The sequence below is a fragment of the Scyliorhinus torazame genome, chromosome 5, assembly GCF_047496885.1.
Source record: "Scyliorhinus torazame isolate Kashiwa2021f chromosome 5, sScyTor2.1, whole genome shotgun sequence".
Lineage (NCBI taxonomy): Eukaryota > Metazoa > Chordata > Chondrichthyes > Carcharhiniformes > Scyliorhinidae > Scyliorhinus > Scyliorhinus torazame.
Genome location: NC_092711.1, coordinates 149,636,023 through 149,650,763, shown reverse-complemented (window position 1 = coordinate 149,650,763; position 14,741 = coordinate 149,636,023). Strand labels below are relative to the sequence as shown.

General features: G+C 50.9%; 1 protein-coding gene across 5 annotated transcripts in view; it reads left to right on the top strand.

Annotated features, from left to right (window-relative positions):
* The first annotated feature begins 4,418 nt into the window (after nucleotides 1-4,418).
* The window catches only part of LOC140420051 (uncharacterized), a 35,073-nt gene continuing 24,750 nt past the window's right edge, over nucleotides 4,419-14,741 (top strand). For 4 of the 5 annotated variants that reach the window (XR_011946162.1, XR_011946163.1, XM_072504066.1 and 1 more), the window contains exon 1: nucleotides 4,419-4,728. Coding sequence is in view for 1 of the 5 variants with exons in the window: in XM_072504066.1 (XP_072360167.1) it covers nucleotides 4,658-4,728 (71 nt within the window). In the remaining 4 variants the exon portion in view is untranslated. Of the gene's footprint in view, nucleotides 4,729-4,945; nucleotides 5,026-14,741 lie in introns of all 5 variants that reach the window. The other variant, XM_072504065.1, reaches the window with a different exon arrangement.

Below are 14,741 nucleotides of genomic sequence, written 5' to 3'. Positions count from 1 at the left end.
GCTCCGAGTCCCTCCATCCCAGCAAATTCCATCTCCGGGCCACCAGGGAGGCAAGGGCCAAAACGCCGGCTTCTCTCCCCCCCGCCCCCCCCCCGGATCTTCTGACACTCCAAATATTGCCATTTCTGGACTAGGAGTCACCCTCCCTTCCAGGACCTCTGACATGACATCTGAAAATCCCTGCCAGAATCCCCTCAGCCTCGTACACACCCAAAAGATATGTACATGGTTCGCAGGACTTCCCCCGCATCTGTCCTCCACTTCCTCAAACAATCTACTCATCCGGACCACAGTGATATGAGCCCTGTGGACCACCTTGAACTGGATCAGGCTGAGCCTGGCACACGACGAGGATGCATTGACTCTCCTCAGGGCCTTCTCGCATAACCCGACTTCCAACTCCCCTCCCAGCACTTCCTCCCACTTCCTCTTCACCTCCCCAATTGGAACCCCTTCCCACGACATCAGTTCCTTGTATATTTCCGAGACCCTCCCCTTCCCAACTCCTGTTTTAGACACCACCTTATCCTGTAGTCCCCTTGGTGGGAGGTGAGGGAAACTCGGGACCTGCCTCCGAACAAAATCCCGTACCTGCAGGTACCGGAACCCGTTCCCACCCGGCAACTCAAACTCCTCCTCTAGTTTCTCCAGGCTCGGGAAACCCTCCTCAATGAAGAGATCCCCAAATCTCTCAATCTCTGCCTGCTGCCACCTTCTGAAGCCCCGTCCAACCCACCCCCCCGGATGAAACCGGTGATTATCACAGATCGGTGACCACACCGACACCCCCTCCAGTCTCATGTGCTGCCTCCATTGCCCCCACACTCTCAGGGCTGCCACTAACACTGAGCTTGTGGAGTACCGAGCCGGCGAGAATGGCAGAGACGCCATTAACAAAGCCTTCAAGCTCGTGCCCTTACAATGTGCCACTTCCACCTGCTCCCTCAGCGACCCCTCCCACTACCCATCTCCTAAACATTGATATATTAGCTGCCCAGTAATAATTAATAAAGTTCAGGAGGGCCAAACCCCCCCTCCCCGCGCCCCCGCTCAAGAAGGACCTTCTTCACCCTCGGGGCTTTCCCGGCCCATATAAAACCCGAGATCGCCGCGTTCATCTTCCGAAAAAATGCCTTGGGGATGAAGATTGAGAGGCACTGAAAAACTAACAGCAATCTCGGGGGGACTGTCACCTTCACAGTCTGTATCCTCCACGCCAATGACAGCGGGGGCACGTCCCACCTACGGAAGTCCCATTTCATTAGCTCAATCACCCTGCCCAAATTTAATTTATGAAGCTGACCCCAGTTCCTAGCCACCTGAATCCCCAGGTACCTAAAACTCCCTCAGTCTCCACTGCTGCCCCCTTGCCTGGATCACAAAAACCTCACTCTTGCCCATATTCAGTTTGTAACCTGAGAACTGGCCAAATTCCTCTAATATCCCCATAATTCTGACATTCCCCCCCCTTTTGCGCTGTGTTTCTGGGGTTGGGTTGGGTCACTGTTATACTGTGTTTGGGACCATTGGTTTGCTTTAGGTTTGTTTCTGTTCTTTGGTGGGGGGGTTGTTCTCTTCGATTGGGTCTGGCTGGGGTTGTTTTGTTTGCACCAGGAGGATGGCTGGGGGGTGCTAGGATGCTAGGTGCCTTGGGCGAGGGCTTCCAGGCTAGCTGAGCGGGATAGTTCACAGAAGCGCAGTGGGGGGTGAGCAGGTGGTTAGTGAGGGGATGGGGGTTGGACTGTTGTTTAGGGGGTTTGCAAGGGGGGGGTGGAGGGGAGGGAATGAACTGGGGACGGGCTTCTAAAAAGTGATAGGAGGAGGATCGATGACGGTGGGTGCCCGAGAGCGGGCCTGAGGAGGTGCGGGACGCAGGCTGCTGTCTGGCCCAAGAGGAAATGCCGGTGGTATTAGTGAACATCTATGCCCCGAACTGGGATGACGTCGAATTTATGAGGCAGGTGCTGGGGAGGATCCCCGACCTGGACTCGAATCGGCTCATTTTCTGGATCCGAGACTGGATCGGTCGAGGTCCGGGAGGGTGTCTGCGGCAACGAAGGAGCTAAGGGGGTTCATTGAGAACATGGGGGGGGGGGGATCCGTGGAGATTTGGGAGACTGAGGGCGAAGGAATTTTTATTCTTCTCCCATGTGCACAAGGTGTATGACTCACATTGTTCCGGGTCATTTTTATGCTTCAAATGAGAGAGATCGAAGTCTGTGACAACGTCGGGGGACGGGGGTGGGGGGGGGGGGTTTGTTTTGATAAGACGCTGCTGACAGGGATGATGGTGGATGTTGAGTGCTCGGCAATAGTGGTGACAGACCATGCCCCGCACTGGGTGGACCTGCGGGTGAGCAAAGGTGGGGCCAGCGCCCGCAATGGAGGCTGGAAGTGAGGTCGTTGGCGGAGGAGGAGGAGGCGTGTGAGCGGGTGAGGAAGGCCATCCAGGGATATGTAGAGATAAAGGACACGGGTAAGGTCTCGGCAGGTAAGGTATGGGAGGCACTAAAGGCAGTGGTCAGGGGGGAGTTTATTTTGAATTGGGCACAGAGGGAGAAGGCGTAGCAGGCGAAGATAGAAAGGCTAGTGGAAGAAATGCTGCAGGTGGATAAGAGATATGTAGAGATATGTAAACTGGGGCTGTTTATCACAGGGCTAAATTGCTGGCTTTGAAAGCAGACCAAGGCAGGCCAACAGCACGGTTCAATTCCCGTAACAGCCTCCCCGAACAGGCGCCGGAATGTGGCGACTAGGGGCTTTTCACAGTAACTTCATTGAAGCCTACTTGTGACAATAAGCGATTTTCATTCATTTTTCATTTTCATTTCATGCCCCGGAGGCAGGGCTGCTAAAGGAGCGGCAGAGGCTGCAGATGGAGTTTGGGCTTCTATCTACGGGAAAGGTGGTGGGGCAGTTGAGAAGGGTGAGAGGGGCGGTGTATGAGCATGGGGAGAAGGCGAGCAGGATGCTAGCGCACCAGTTGAGGAAGCAGGAGGGTGCGAGCGAGATCGGGAAAATGAAGGACGTGGGAGGGAATATTGTCTTGGACCCGGCGGGGATGAATGGGGTGTTTATGGACTTCTATAGCTGTTTGAGTCGGAACTCATAGAGGTGGTTTTTAGAGGGGTTGGAGTTCCCGAAGGTGGATGAGGAGCTGTTGGAGGCCCTGGGGGCCCCAATTGGACTGGTAGAAGCGGTGGAGGGGCTTGAAGCGATGCAATCGGGCAAGGCCCCGGGTCCGGACGGGTTATTAGAAATTCTCGGGAGTATGAAATGAATGAATGAAAATCACTTATTGTCACAAGTAGGCTTCAATGAAGTTACTGTGAAAAGCCCCTAGTCGCCACATTCCGGCGCCTGTTCGGGGAGGCTGTTATGGGAATTGAACTGTGCTGCTGGCCTGCCTTGGTCTGCTTTCAAAGCCAGCGATTTATCCCTGTGCTAAACAGCCCCTGGTGTATTTGGACTGCTGCTAGTAAGGGACTTGAACAAGGCAAGGGAACTAGAAGTGCTCCCCCCCCCGTCCCCCGACGTTGTCACAGACTTCGATCTCTCTCATTTGAAGCATAAAAATGACCCGGAACAATGTGAGTCATACAGACCGATCTCACTGCTAACTGTAGATGCCAAACTATTGGCTAAGATCTTGGCCTTGAGAATAGAGCATTGTGTCCCGGGGTGACAGGGGAGGACCAGACGGGGTTTGTGAAGGGGAGGCATCTGGCGGCCAAGATCAGGATGTTACTCAGTGTGATCATGGTACCTCCAGAAGGACGAAAGGTAGAGGTGGTGGTTGCCGTGGATGCCGAGAAGGCTTTTATCGAGCAGGACTGTTTGTGGGAGGTCCTGGGGCGGTTTGGATTTGGGCAGGGTTTTGTGGACTGGGTCTGGTTGTTATACCAGGCACCAGTGGCATTTATACAAACAAACCGGGTGAGTTCAGATTATTTCAGGCTGCACGGAGGGACTGCCCTGGCTATAGGACCATTGGCGATGGCACTGAGAGCGTCAGGGGTCTTGCAGGGGATAGTGGACATTATATAAGAGACCATCCTTTTAGCCAGACAAATAAATGTGCCAAGCTGAGGGAGCAAAGGATGTCAATGTCTTTAAGAGAGAGAGAGACCTGGGCCAAGCTTTCCAGAGTCTGCACCCTCCCTGGATTCACTTCCTTTCCCTTCAGTTGCTGCAAGTGACCAATTGAAGGTGAGAATGAGATAAGAAAGTGTTTTACTCCCAGATGTTGGAGACAGGAGGAAAGCTCTTTCTCGCTCGCGCTGATTGGCTGGAGGACCAGAGTCCTTCCGGTCCTAACTCTTTCCATTGGTCAATACCTCAGCAGGAAGGTCAGGGGGTGGGCTTTCCCTCACACATGCGCAACCGCTCTTCTCTCTTGGACATGCGCAGTCAAAGGCCGGGGGCAGATCGCCGACAGGCTTCTCGCTCTGGCCGGAGTTGTCAGCCGGTTGCCTGGAAACCTTGTCTCGGGGAGTGGGGCGGAGCTGCTGTATCCGCCCGCCGGGCCTCCGCACTGGGACCGTGAGACGTCACCGCGGATTCCTATGGGTGCACCGGAAGGTTGCTGACCGATGGGAAGAGTTGGTGAGCCGGAAGGACTCTCTTCCACCATCCAATTAGCTCCCTCGTTGTCTGAATGCGGAAGCTGGACAATGAGCAAAACTGGGGCCTCACACAGACGGAAACCCCCTCCTCTCTCCAACATCTGTGAGTAAAACACTTTATTTTCTCCCCCTTTCCATTTCGTTTCTCATTCTGACCTTCAATTGGTAACTTGCAGCAACTGAAGGGAAAGGAAGTGAATCCAGGGAGGGTGCAGACTCTGGAAAGCTTGGCCCAGGTCTCTCTCTCTCTCTCTCTCTCATAAAGACATTGACATCCTTTGCTCCCTCAGCTTGACACATATATTTGTTCACAATTACAGGGCTGGTTTCTCCAGGCGATTGCTGACATTTAAGAAGACAGTAGATTATTGTCGGACAGAGACATGTCTCATGTTATATGGTACAGATTAGATATATTATTTATAGTTCTCTAACAAAGTACATTTATTATTATTTCGAGCCTTGTAATATTGTACTGTCGCTACATTACATATTACCAGTCATCTCTTCCCTCAGAGGGTTATTAGTCTCTGGATTTCTCTTCCACAGGGACCAGTGGGGTGTGGGGGTCATTGAATATATTCATGTATGAGTTGGACAGATTTTTAATAAATTGTTATTTTTTAAAATCATGTTTTAAACAATGAACGCAACAGAGTAACAGAAAAAATGGTGGAAAATGGGCCCAAAGCGGAACAAGAGACATTGCCAATATAAATACAAGCAACACATTGCAGAATTAATTTGGAACAGGATATTTGAGGGACCAGAGCCTCGAGATGAAATGATGGATTAATTGAACAACCGATTAACAGGTTAAAATAGTGAATGGGGGAAGAAGGTAAGATTATATAAAAACGGAGGATAACAATTCAGTTTGTAAACCCAAAAATATTACAGACTAACAGCATAATCAAATTAAAATGAATGACACAACATAGATGACATAGAACTCCTGTAGTGCAAAAGGCCATTCACCCCTCAAGTCTGCACTGAGCCTCAGAAAGAGCATTTCACTGAAGCCCACTCCCCATCCTATCCTCGTAACCCGGTGCATTGATCATGGTCAACCCACCTAACCTACACATCTTGGACACTAAGGGGCAATTTAGCGTGACCAGTCCACTTTAGCTGCACATCTTTGGACAGTGGGAGGAAACCGGAGCACCCGGAGGAAACACACCCAGACACAAGAAGAATATGCAAACTCCACACAGACAGCCACCCAAGGCTGGAATTGAACCTGGGTCCCTGGAGCTGAGGTAGCAGTACTAACCACTGTGCCCTACTCCCAGCTTAAGTTAAATTGAATTCACTCATGGAAGCCCAGGAGGAGCAAGTCAGTCAAATTAGAGCCTATGTATTTGAGATGGGAGTCCCATACTTTACCCAATGCATCAGACTCAGAATGAATTACAGACATTAAAAATTGAATGGAGATGCATTCCATAATCAGCCTCTGCCAGTTTTGGATAGAGGGAGAACTGACTGGTCTGCTTCTGTATTGAGCCTGATGAATGTTGGCTCCATCCTAACCCAATCCCTAAGACGAGAGCCCAATTGATGAAGCCTAATTTTCAGGAGACCATACCCTCCCTTAGCTCCTGGTGATTGGAGCTTAACAAACTTGAGGCGATATTTCTTTTTGTTCCAGGTAGAGTCATAGATGTTTACAGCATGGAAACAGGCCCTTCGGCCCAGCTTGTCCATGCCGCCCAGTTTCTGTCACTAAGCTAGTCCCACTTGTCAGCATTTCCCTCTATACCCACCCTGCCCTTGTTACTGTCTAACTGCTTTTTAAATGACAAAATTGTACCTGCCTCTGGCAGCCATTCCAGATACTCACCACCCTCTGTGTGAAGAAATTTCCCCTCTGGTCTCTTTTGAATCTCTCTCCTCTCACCTTAAACCTATGCCCTCTAGTTCCAGACTCCTACCTTAGGGAAAAGATGTTGACTATATACCTATCTGTGCTCCTCATTATTTTATAGACTTCTATAAGGTCACACCTAAGCCTCCTATGCTCCAGGGAAAAATGTTCCAGCCTCTCCTTATAACTCAGACCATCAAGTCATGGCAGCATCCTGGTAAATCTCTTCTGCACTCTTTCTAGTTTAACAATATTCTTTCTATAATAGGGTGACCAGAACTGAACACAGTAGTCCCTGTGTGGTCTTACCAATGTCTTGTACAACTTCAACAAGACATCCCAACTACTGTATTCAATATTCTAACCAATAAAACCTAGCATACTGAATGCCTTCTTCACCACCCTGTCCACCTGCAACTCCACCTTCAAGGAGCTATAAACCTGTACACATAGATCTCTTTGTTCTGTAAGTCTCCCCAACTCCCTACCATTAACTGAGTAGGTCCTGCCCTGATTTGATAAATTTCCCTAACGACTCTGGTCGACAGCAGTATAGGCAGCATCTGCAGAGGGTAGGACAGTCTGGGCAACACATTCATTTTAATGAAGGCGATTCTCCCTCGCCATGAAATCGGAAGAGCCGACCACCGGGCAAGGTCCCACCTAATAGCCACCATCAGCTGTGGAAAGTTGGCCCCATATAGCTGTCTGAAAGAGGGGGACATTGACATTCCCAGGTTTTTAAATGGCATGGTGTGGGGGGGGGGACATCTGAAGGGGAAGTTAGCACGAGGAGGGGGCTTACCCCTCAACCCCTCCCCACCGACATGGGCTCGAACTCAGTAAAATTGATCTCGATACGAGAGAAGCCACTAAACCTATCCACTACTCCAATAAAGGCCGGGACTGAAACACTGGAGTTCGATACAAACAGCAGCCCGTCATGTGCACACTCAGAGTGATCTTGTGCTGCCTCACCACACCCTCAAGTCCCGATATCAGAGGATCCGATCTAATATCCTCCGGCAAGGGCTCAATGGCCAACGCAAACAGCAAGGGGGACAGAGGGCAGTCCTGTCTAGTCCCTCTCTGAAGCTCAAAATGTGACATCCTTGTACCATTGGTAAGCACTGCCGCTGCCGGTATGTGATATAACAATTGAATCCACTCATTATAATCCTCACCCAACCCGAAGCCTCGCAGCGGATACACCAGATAATTCCACTCAACTCGAGCAAAAGCTTTCTCTGCATCGAAGAAGATCAGCAGCCCATCCAATGCACATTTCTGCAAAGCCTGAATCACATTCAGCAACCTTCCAACATTGTTACTGGAAAATCTTCCCCGTATAAACCCAGTCTGGTCCTCCCACACGATTGTCGGAAGGATGTCCTCCAGCCTTATCGGCAAAATATAAGATCGCAGTTTCAAGTCAACATTCAAAAGAGAGATTGGGCGATAAGAGGTCCACTCCCCTGGGTCCTTGTCCACCTTCAGAATCAAAGAGATATTAGCCTCACGAAGAGACAGTGGCAGCATCCCAGAGTCAAAAGAGTGACAATACATATCTACCAACAGGTCCAACAACAAATCCTCAAACCCCCGATAAAACTCACACCCACAGACATCTGGTCCCGGGACTTTACCTGACTGCAGCTCCTTCATGGCCTTTGACACTCTGCCCTAGAAAGGGGAGCATTAAGAGCCTCACGCTGGCTTTCTGAGGCCTCCTGAAGCTTCAGGGAAGAGAAAAAATGTTCCACACCCACCAACACATCACCAGACTGCTCACACTTGTATAATCCTGCAAAGAATTCCTGAAATCCAAGTTTGTCTTCATGACCCATTTCCCTCTCCCAAGCCGAACAGAGGTAACTTTTCTTTGTCAAACAGGCTAAGTATTTGCTCAGCTTATTCCCCAAACTCGTACAACTTCTGCCTCGCAAACGTCCAACTTTTTTGCTGAGACAATCGGGAGCCCAAAGCCGCTCCTGCCGTGTTAACCCAAAGCCGCCCTTGCCGTGTTAACCTCCTTCAACAATAGCTGACTCGGGCCCTCCATATGATTTATTTGCTTTCGCCAAACAAAACTCCAGATGCCGCTAGTTCTCCAGCATCCTGCACCTTTTACTAGCAGGGTAAGAAATGATCAGCCCCCCGAGTATAAACTTTACACGTCTCCCACAAAATGGAGGGGGAAATACCAGGGGTCAAGTTAACCGAAAGGAAGAACTCAAACTATTCCGTAAAGTGTGTAGTAAATGAAATGTCTCTTATCAGGGAGGCTCCAAACCTACATTCTCGACCTGGGGGTGAGCCCTCGAGCAGAAACTCCAGACAAACGGGGGAAGGTCTGCGATTACGATGCTCCCTGTGGTGCAAGTGGACACCAGGTGTGGGATCGTCCTCGGCACAAACAAATTGTTGATTCTAGCATGACATTGATGTGGGGCTGGAAAGAAGGTAAAATCTCCGCCCCTCGGGTGCAAAGTTCGCCAAACATCCACATAACCCACCTCCTCACAAGCCGAGGCCAACACCCTAGCTTGCAGCGTGGGGGGGGGGGGTTCCTGGTAACCGGGAGCTTATCTACCAGCGGATTTAAGGGACAGTTGAAGTCGCCAACCACAAAAGAGTTAGTTGAAGCTAACTCTGCAAAATCCACAAAATCCTTTTTAATGAACTCCGGGGAGTAATTCGGGGATCCCTAAACGTTCATTATTAAAACAACATCTCCATGCACCGAACCTCGAATGATCACATATCTACCTCCTTTGTCCTTAGTGCAGGTTTCAACCTTAAATGTGATATTTTTATTAATAAGGATCGCCACACCCCTGCTACTTGATGAAGGAGGTGAAAAGTCCTGCCCCACCCAATCCCGCCTCAATTTGAAGTGTTTGTCGTCCCCCCCCCCCAAGTCCAAGGAATCCACCGAAGACCCTGGCGAAGGAGGGCGCCGGACTCGTTTTGCCACTGGCCGGACACCATTTGCACAAGGCGCTGGATCGGGCGGTGTGTAACGAGACGGAGACCGGTGCTTCCGTGATGAACGCTGTAACGGTTGTACATCCAAGGCCCGTGGACCCGATGATTCCCCCTCTGATGAGTCCTGTGTCTCCATCTCGGAGTCAGAGTCTGCTGCCTCCATCATCTCGGCGTCTCTATCTCCACGCAGTTCTGTAACGACCTGCGCAGGCTTTGAGTGAGGCACCAGAGGAAGATTGTGAGGGCTACTTTCCATTGTCTCTGGTCTCTGTGGCTGTGGAAATGAGCTCTGGTGGTGGGAAATCTTTGGAAGGGATAGTCTTCTGGACCGAACGTGGTCTACATGTTTGCGCTGGAGACGACCCTGGGCTTGCACCTGTTAAGATATTGGGCCCATTTGGCGAAAGATTACGCCAGGGACCCACTGGGCACCATCAGCAAAATTCCGAATGAACACTGGGTCACCGGGTGCAAACTGCCGAATCGGCCGATGCCGAGAAAATCCCTGTCCCTGTCGTTCTTGTGTGCGGCGTACTTTTGCGCCAATGTCCAGGAAAACCATACTAAGGTGGGTGCAAAGTCTCCGGTCCATTAGGATTTCTGCGGGAGCTACCCCAGTCACCGCATGGGGGGTGGTCCTATACGAAAACAAAAAGCGAGCCAGTCTCGTGTCCATTGACTCGGAAGACTGCTTCTTTAGGCCTCGTTTGAATGTCTGCGCTGCTTGCTCCACCAACCCATTTGAAGCTGGGTGGTAAGGGGCAGTGCGGGTATGGAGTATGCCGTTCATCTTCATGAACCTCGCAAACTCCTCACTTGTGAATGGAGTGCCGTTATCCGTGACCACCTTGGGGAGGCCATGCATACTGAAATACCATCGCATCTTCTCAATTGTTGCGCAGGACGTTGTGCCCAGCATCTTGTGCACCTCTAGCCATTTAGACTGGGCGTCGATTAATAGAAGGAACATGGATCCTTGAAAAGGGCCGGCGAAATCCGCATGCAAGCGCGCCCAAGGCTGCCCTGGCCATTCCCAGTGATGTAGAGGCGCGGCCGGCGGAAGCTTCTGATGCTCCTGGCAAATGGAGCAGTTTTGGGCCACCTTCTCAATGTCGGTGTCGAGGCCTGGTCACCAGACATAACTCCGGGCCAACATTTTCATTTTGGTCACACCTGGATGCCCATTGTGCAAGTAAGTCTCTTAGTATCAGCTCCTGTCTTTTTCCGGGACAATCACACGCGTCCCCCACAAGAGGATGCCGTCTTCCACGCTGAATTCTGACAGCTTGGACGAAAATGCCCGCAACTCGCCTGGGAGCTGTCTATGCTGCCGACAATACAGGACTCAGGACTATGTGCCAAACCTTTGACAGGACTGGCTCTGTCTGGGCCCACTCGCAGATCTGTGATGCCGTGACAGGCAAGGTGTCCATAAAATTTAGGGTTGCAACCACCTCACCGGTAGTGGGGGTCGACATGGGGCTGGTCGATAAAGGCAATCGGCTCAGTGCGGCGGCATTCTTTATCTGCGTTCCTGGTTTGTGCTCCAGAGAATACTCGTATGCAGTGAGCAACAAAGCCCAGCGCTGGATCCGTGCGGAAGCAATGGGCGGTATTGGCTAATCCTCTCTGAAAAGTCCCAGCAGAGGCTTATGATCAGTCACGATAGTGAAGTGGCGGCCATGCACATACTGGTGGAAACATTTCACCATAAAGACCACTGCCAGGCCCTCCTTCTTGATCTGCGCGTACTTTTTTTCCGCTGCAGTCAATGTGCGGGAGGCAAAAGCTATCGGCCGCTCGGCCCCGTTCTCCATCTTGTGGGGTAGGACGGCCCCAATACCATACGGGGATGCATCACATGTGACGAGCAAAGGCTTTCCAGGATCATAGTGGGTTAGTAACCCAGACGACGACAATTGTTGCTTTACCCGCCGGAAAGCGGTTTCTTGCGGCTGACCCCAAACCCAGGTGTGATTTTCCTTTAGCAGAAGGTGCAACGGGGCCAGCGTAGTTGCCAGATTGGGGAGGAACTTCCCGTAATAGTTTACGAGGCCGAGAAATCAATGAAGATGCAAAGTGTCAGTCGGGGCGGGGGCCTGTTGAATAGTGCGCACCTCTGCAACGGGGTGCAAACCTTCGCGGTCCACCCGATAACCCAGGTCGACTACTTCCTTCGCCTGAAAGACGCACTTTGTGCGACGTAAACGGACTCCAGCCTCCGAAAAACATCTTGAGGACAGCCTCCAGAATTTTCAAATGTTTCTGCTCCCACGTCTCTGTAATCAAAACGTCGTTTAAGTAGACAGCGACACGCGGTAAACCTCTCAAAATGCACTCCATAACGCGTTGAAAAATAGCGCAGGCAGAGGATACTCCAAAGGGCAAACGTGTATATTCATACAGGCCCCGGTGTATATTAATTGTTACATATGGTCGGGAGGCAGGGTCCAGCTCCAACTGTAGATAGGCGTGACTCATATCTAATTTTGTGAATGAGAGTCCGCCTGCAAGCTTCGCGTCGAGATCCTCTATGCGAGGCATTGGATATTGGTCGAGTCGGGAAGCCGTATTCACTAAGATTATAGTCGCCGCACAAGCGAACTGTGGCACCTGGCTTCATTACAGGTACAATTGGTGCTGCCCAATCAGCGAAACGGATGGGCCTGATAATACCCAAAGTCTCCAAACAAGTGAGCTCCCCTTCTACCTTCTCGAGCAAGGCGTAAAGCACCGGGCGGGCCCGGAAATAGTGCAGCGTGGCTCCTGGTTCAACTTGGATATGGGCTATGGCCCTTTTTATTTTCCCCAACCCGGGCTGGAATACATCTGGGTATCGTCTTAGCACCTCAGTCAACCCTCCAGAAACTGTTTGGAGGATGTGCTGCCACTGCAAGAGCAAATGGCGCAACCAGTCCTGACCAACAGGCTGGGCCCATGGCCGCGCACCACGATAAGTGGGAGACGCCCCTCCTGGCGTCCATAAACAACAGGGGTCATCGTAGTTCCTGCGCTGTCCAATGGTTCCCCCGTGTAGGTGGCCAACCTGGCCTGTGTGTCAGTTAATGTAAGGGTCTGTATACCCTGCTTCATGCGGTCGAATGTCCTCTGGGCGATCACGGAGACCGCTGTGCCAGTGTCCAACTCCATCTCAAGCGGGTGACCATTGACCCTTACTGTCACCTTAAAGGGGCCACATGGGGAGCTGCCACACAATGCAGCTGCAGGCAGTCGTCCTCCGTCTCCACATCCTCAGGAGTAGTCGCCGCAGGTTCATCCACATAGAAGGTACGGCCCCTGGGCTGGTCCCAGTTTCGGTCAGAGAGACGGCGCCTCTGGCGCCCCCAGACCGGCGTCCGATGTCTGACATGGACATGGCTCCTCATCCATTGGTTCTGGAGAAGGCTCCCTTCGGGGAGGAATGTCCAACAGCCACTGGCGTCGATCCGGACGTCGCCTCGCCCAAGGTACCGCAGGAGTTCTGGGGGACGTTTTTGGACGGAAGGGGTGGTTGCGCCCCAAGACATGCACCTCCATTCCCTGTAGCTCTTGCACTCCTCATTCTGCGCTCTCTCGTGACAATACTATTTGAATGGCATGTTGAAAAGTCAATGTTGGCTCAGCTATCAACTTTCTCTGGGTGGCCGCATTGTTAATACCGCAAGCCAAACGGTCTCGTAACATTTCTGACAAGGTCTCACCATAGTCACAGTACTCCGCAATCTTGCGTAGCCTTGGATAGAATGTCGGCAAGGGATTTTCCTGGGGTCCTCTCAGCGGTATTAAACCGATAACGTTGGACTATCGTGGACGGGGTTGGGTTAAAATGTTGCCCCACGGCAACCGTTCCTAGACTATCTCGCGGAGAGTTAGAGGAAGGTTGGTCAGCAGCAGCAGCAACCTTTTTTTGGGGGGGGAACGTCCTGGGAGGGGGGGGTGAGAGGGGGGACTGCCTGGGAGGGTGGATGAGCAAGAGATAACATGAAGGGTTGGGGAAACTGGCATGTACGGGTGAGGGCCAGTGTACAAAGCTGTGTAAATATATCATTTTGCCATGTATACATCTTGCTCTGTGCGATTTCTCGTTTTTTTTTGTTACGGGGGGTGGGGGGGGGGGGGGGTGGGGGGAAGGGAGAAAAGTTGTGTTAAAAAACTTTAATAAATATATTTAAAAAAAAAAAAAAATGTTGCCCACTAAGTTCACAAGTTCATCAAACGTTTTGGTGTCTGCCGCAGGTGGGTACGTAAGTCTCCTAATCACCCCAAACATATGCGGGCCGCAGGCGGTGAGCAATATGACCACCTGGCGCTCGTTTTCGGTGATATTGGAAGCCCAGAAATAGTAATGCATCCGTTGTGCATACTGGTTCCAGCTTTCCAGCGCAGCATCAAAAACATCCAAACGTCCATACATGGTGTAATAGAAAATAACTTCCAACCTGTATCCAACAAAAATCCAGGGAGGTGGCTTCAGCAGTGTAGACAGCTATTCACTTTAACCCTCATTGCCAGTTTTGCGAGGGCCACGAAGAATCCAGCACAAGTTTTAAGGATACAAAGAAATAACATTTATTTACAATAATATATATATACACAATAGCAGCAACTTTGCTTGCTGCTCACTCCTTCCTGGCTGGTTCCAAACTAGCCAGCTTTATTTATACAGGGAATCTGCTAATGATTTCTCCGGCCCCCTCATTGGGGAAGCTCATACTCCCACAGGATTATGGGATTGTCATTAGTCTCCAGCCAATGGTAAACAGGCAGGTTATAACAAAAGCTATGTCAATTTTCTCCTTAAGAAAGGAGAGGATCTTTTTCCTTCTGATAGGGTGATGGATGCCCCATACATTCCCTGAGAAAATTTGCAGATTAACTGCTACCATTAGCTAGACGACAGAGAGAACAGGAACAGATTTTCACACCACAATCGGGCGTGCCCTATTACCCCCTCCTCCAACTCACTTTCCACCACAGGCACCAAAGTTTCCCCAAACTACTCCTTTCACAGATAAAAGCCCCGTCTGTACCAGAGTAGGATAAAGTTAGCAACACATAAACCCTCCCAAAATAACAAAAATACAAAAGAATCACCACCACAATAGATCCAAGGGGACATTCCTCAATAAGACTGAGGACCCGAAGGATTAACCCCACGGCCAGACTGTCGTTACCCTCAGGATACCTTCTCCAAAATGAGAAGAAAAGAAGGGCCAACAAGGGATTGGGGATCGAATGTCCCTCCCGCATTTTAGACC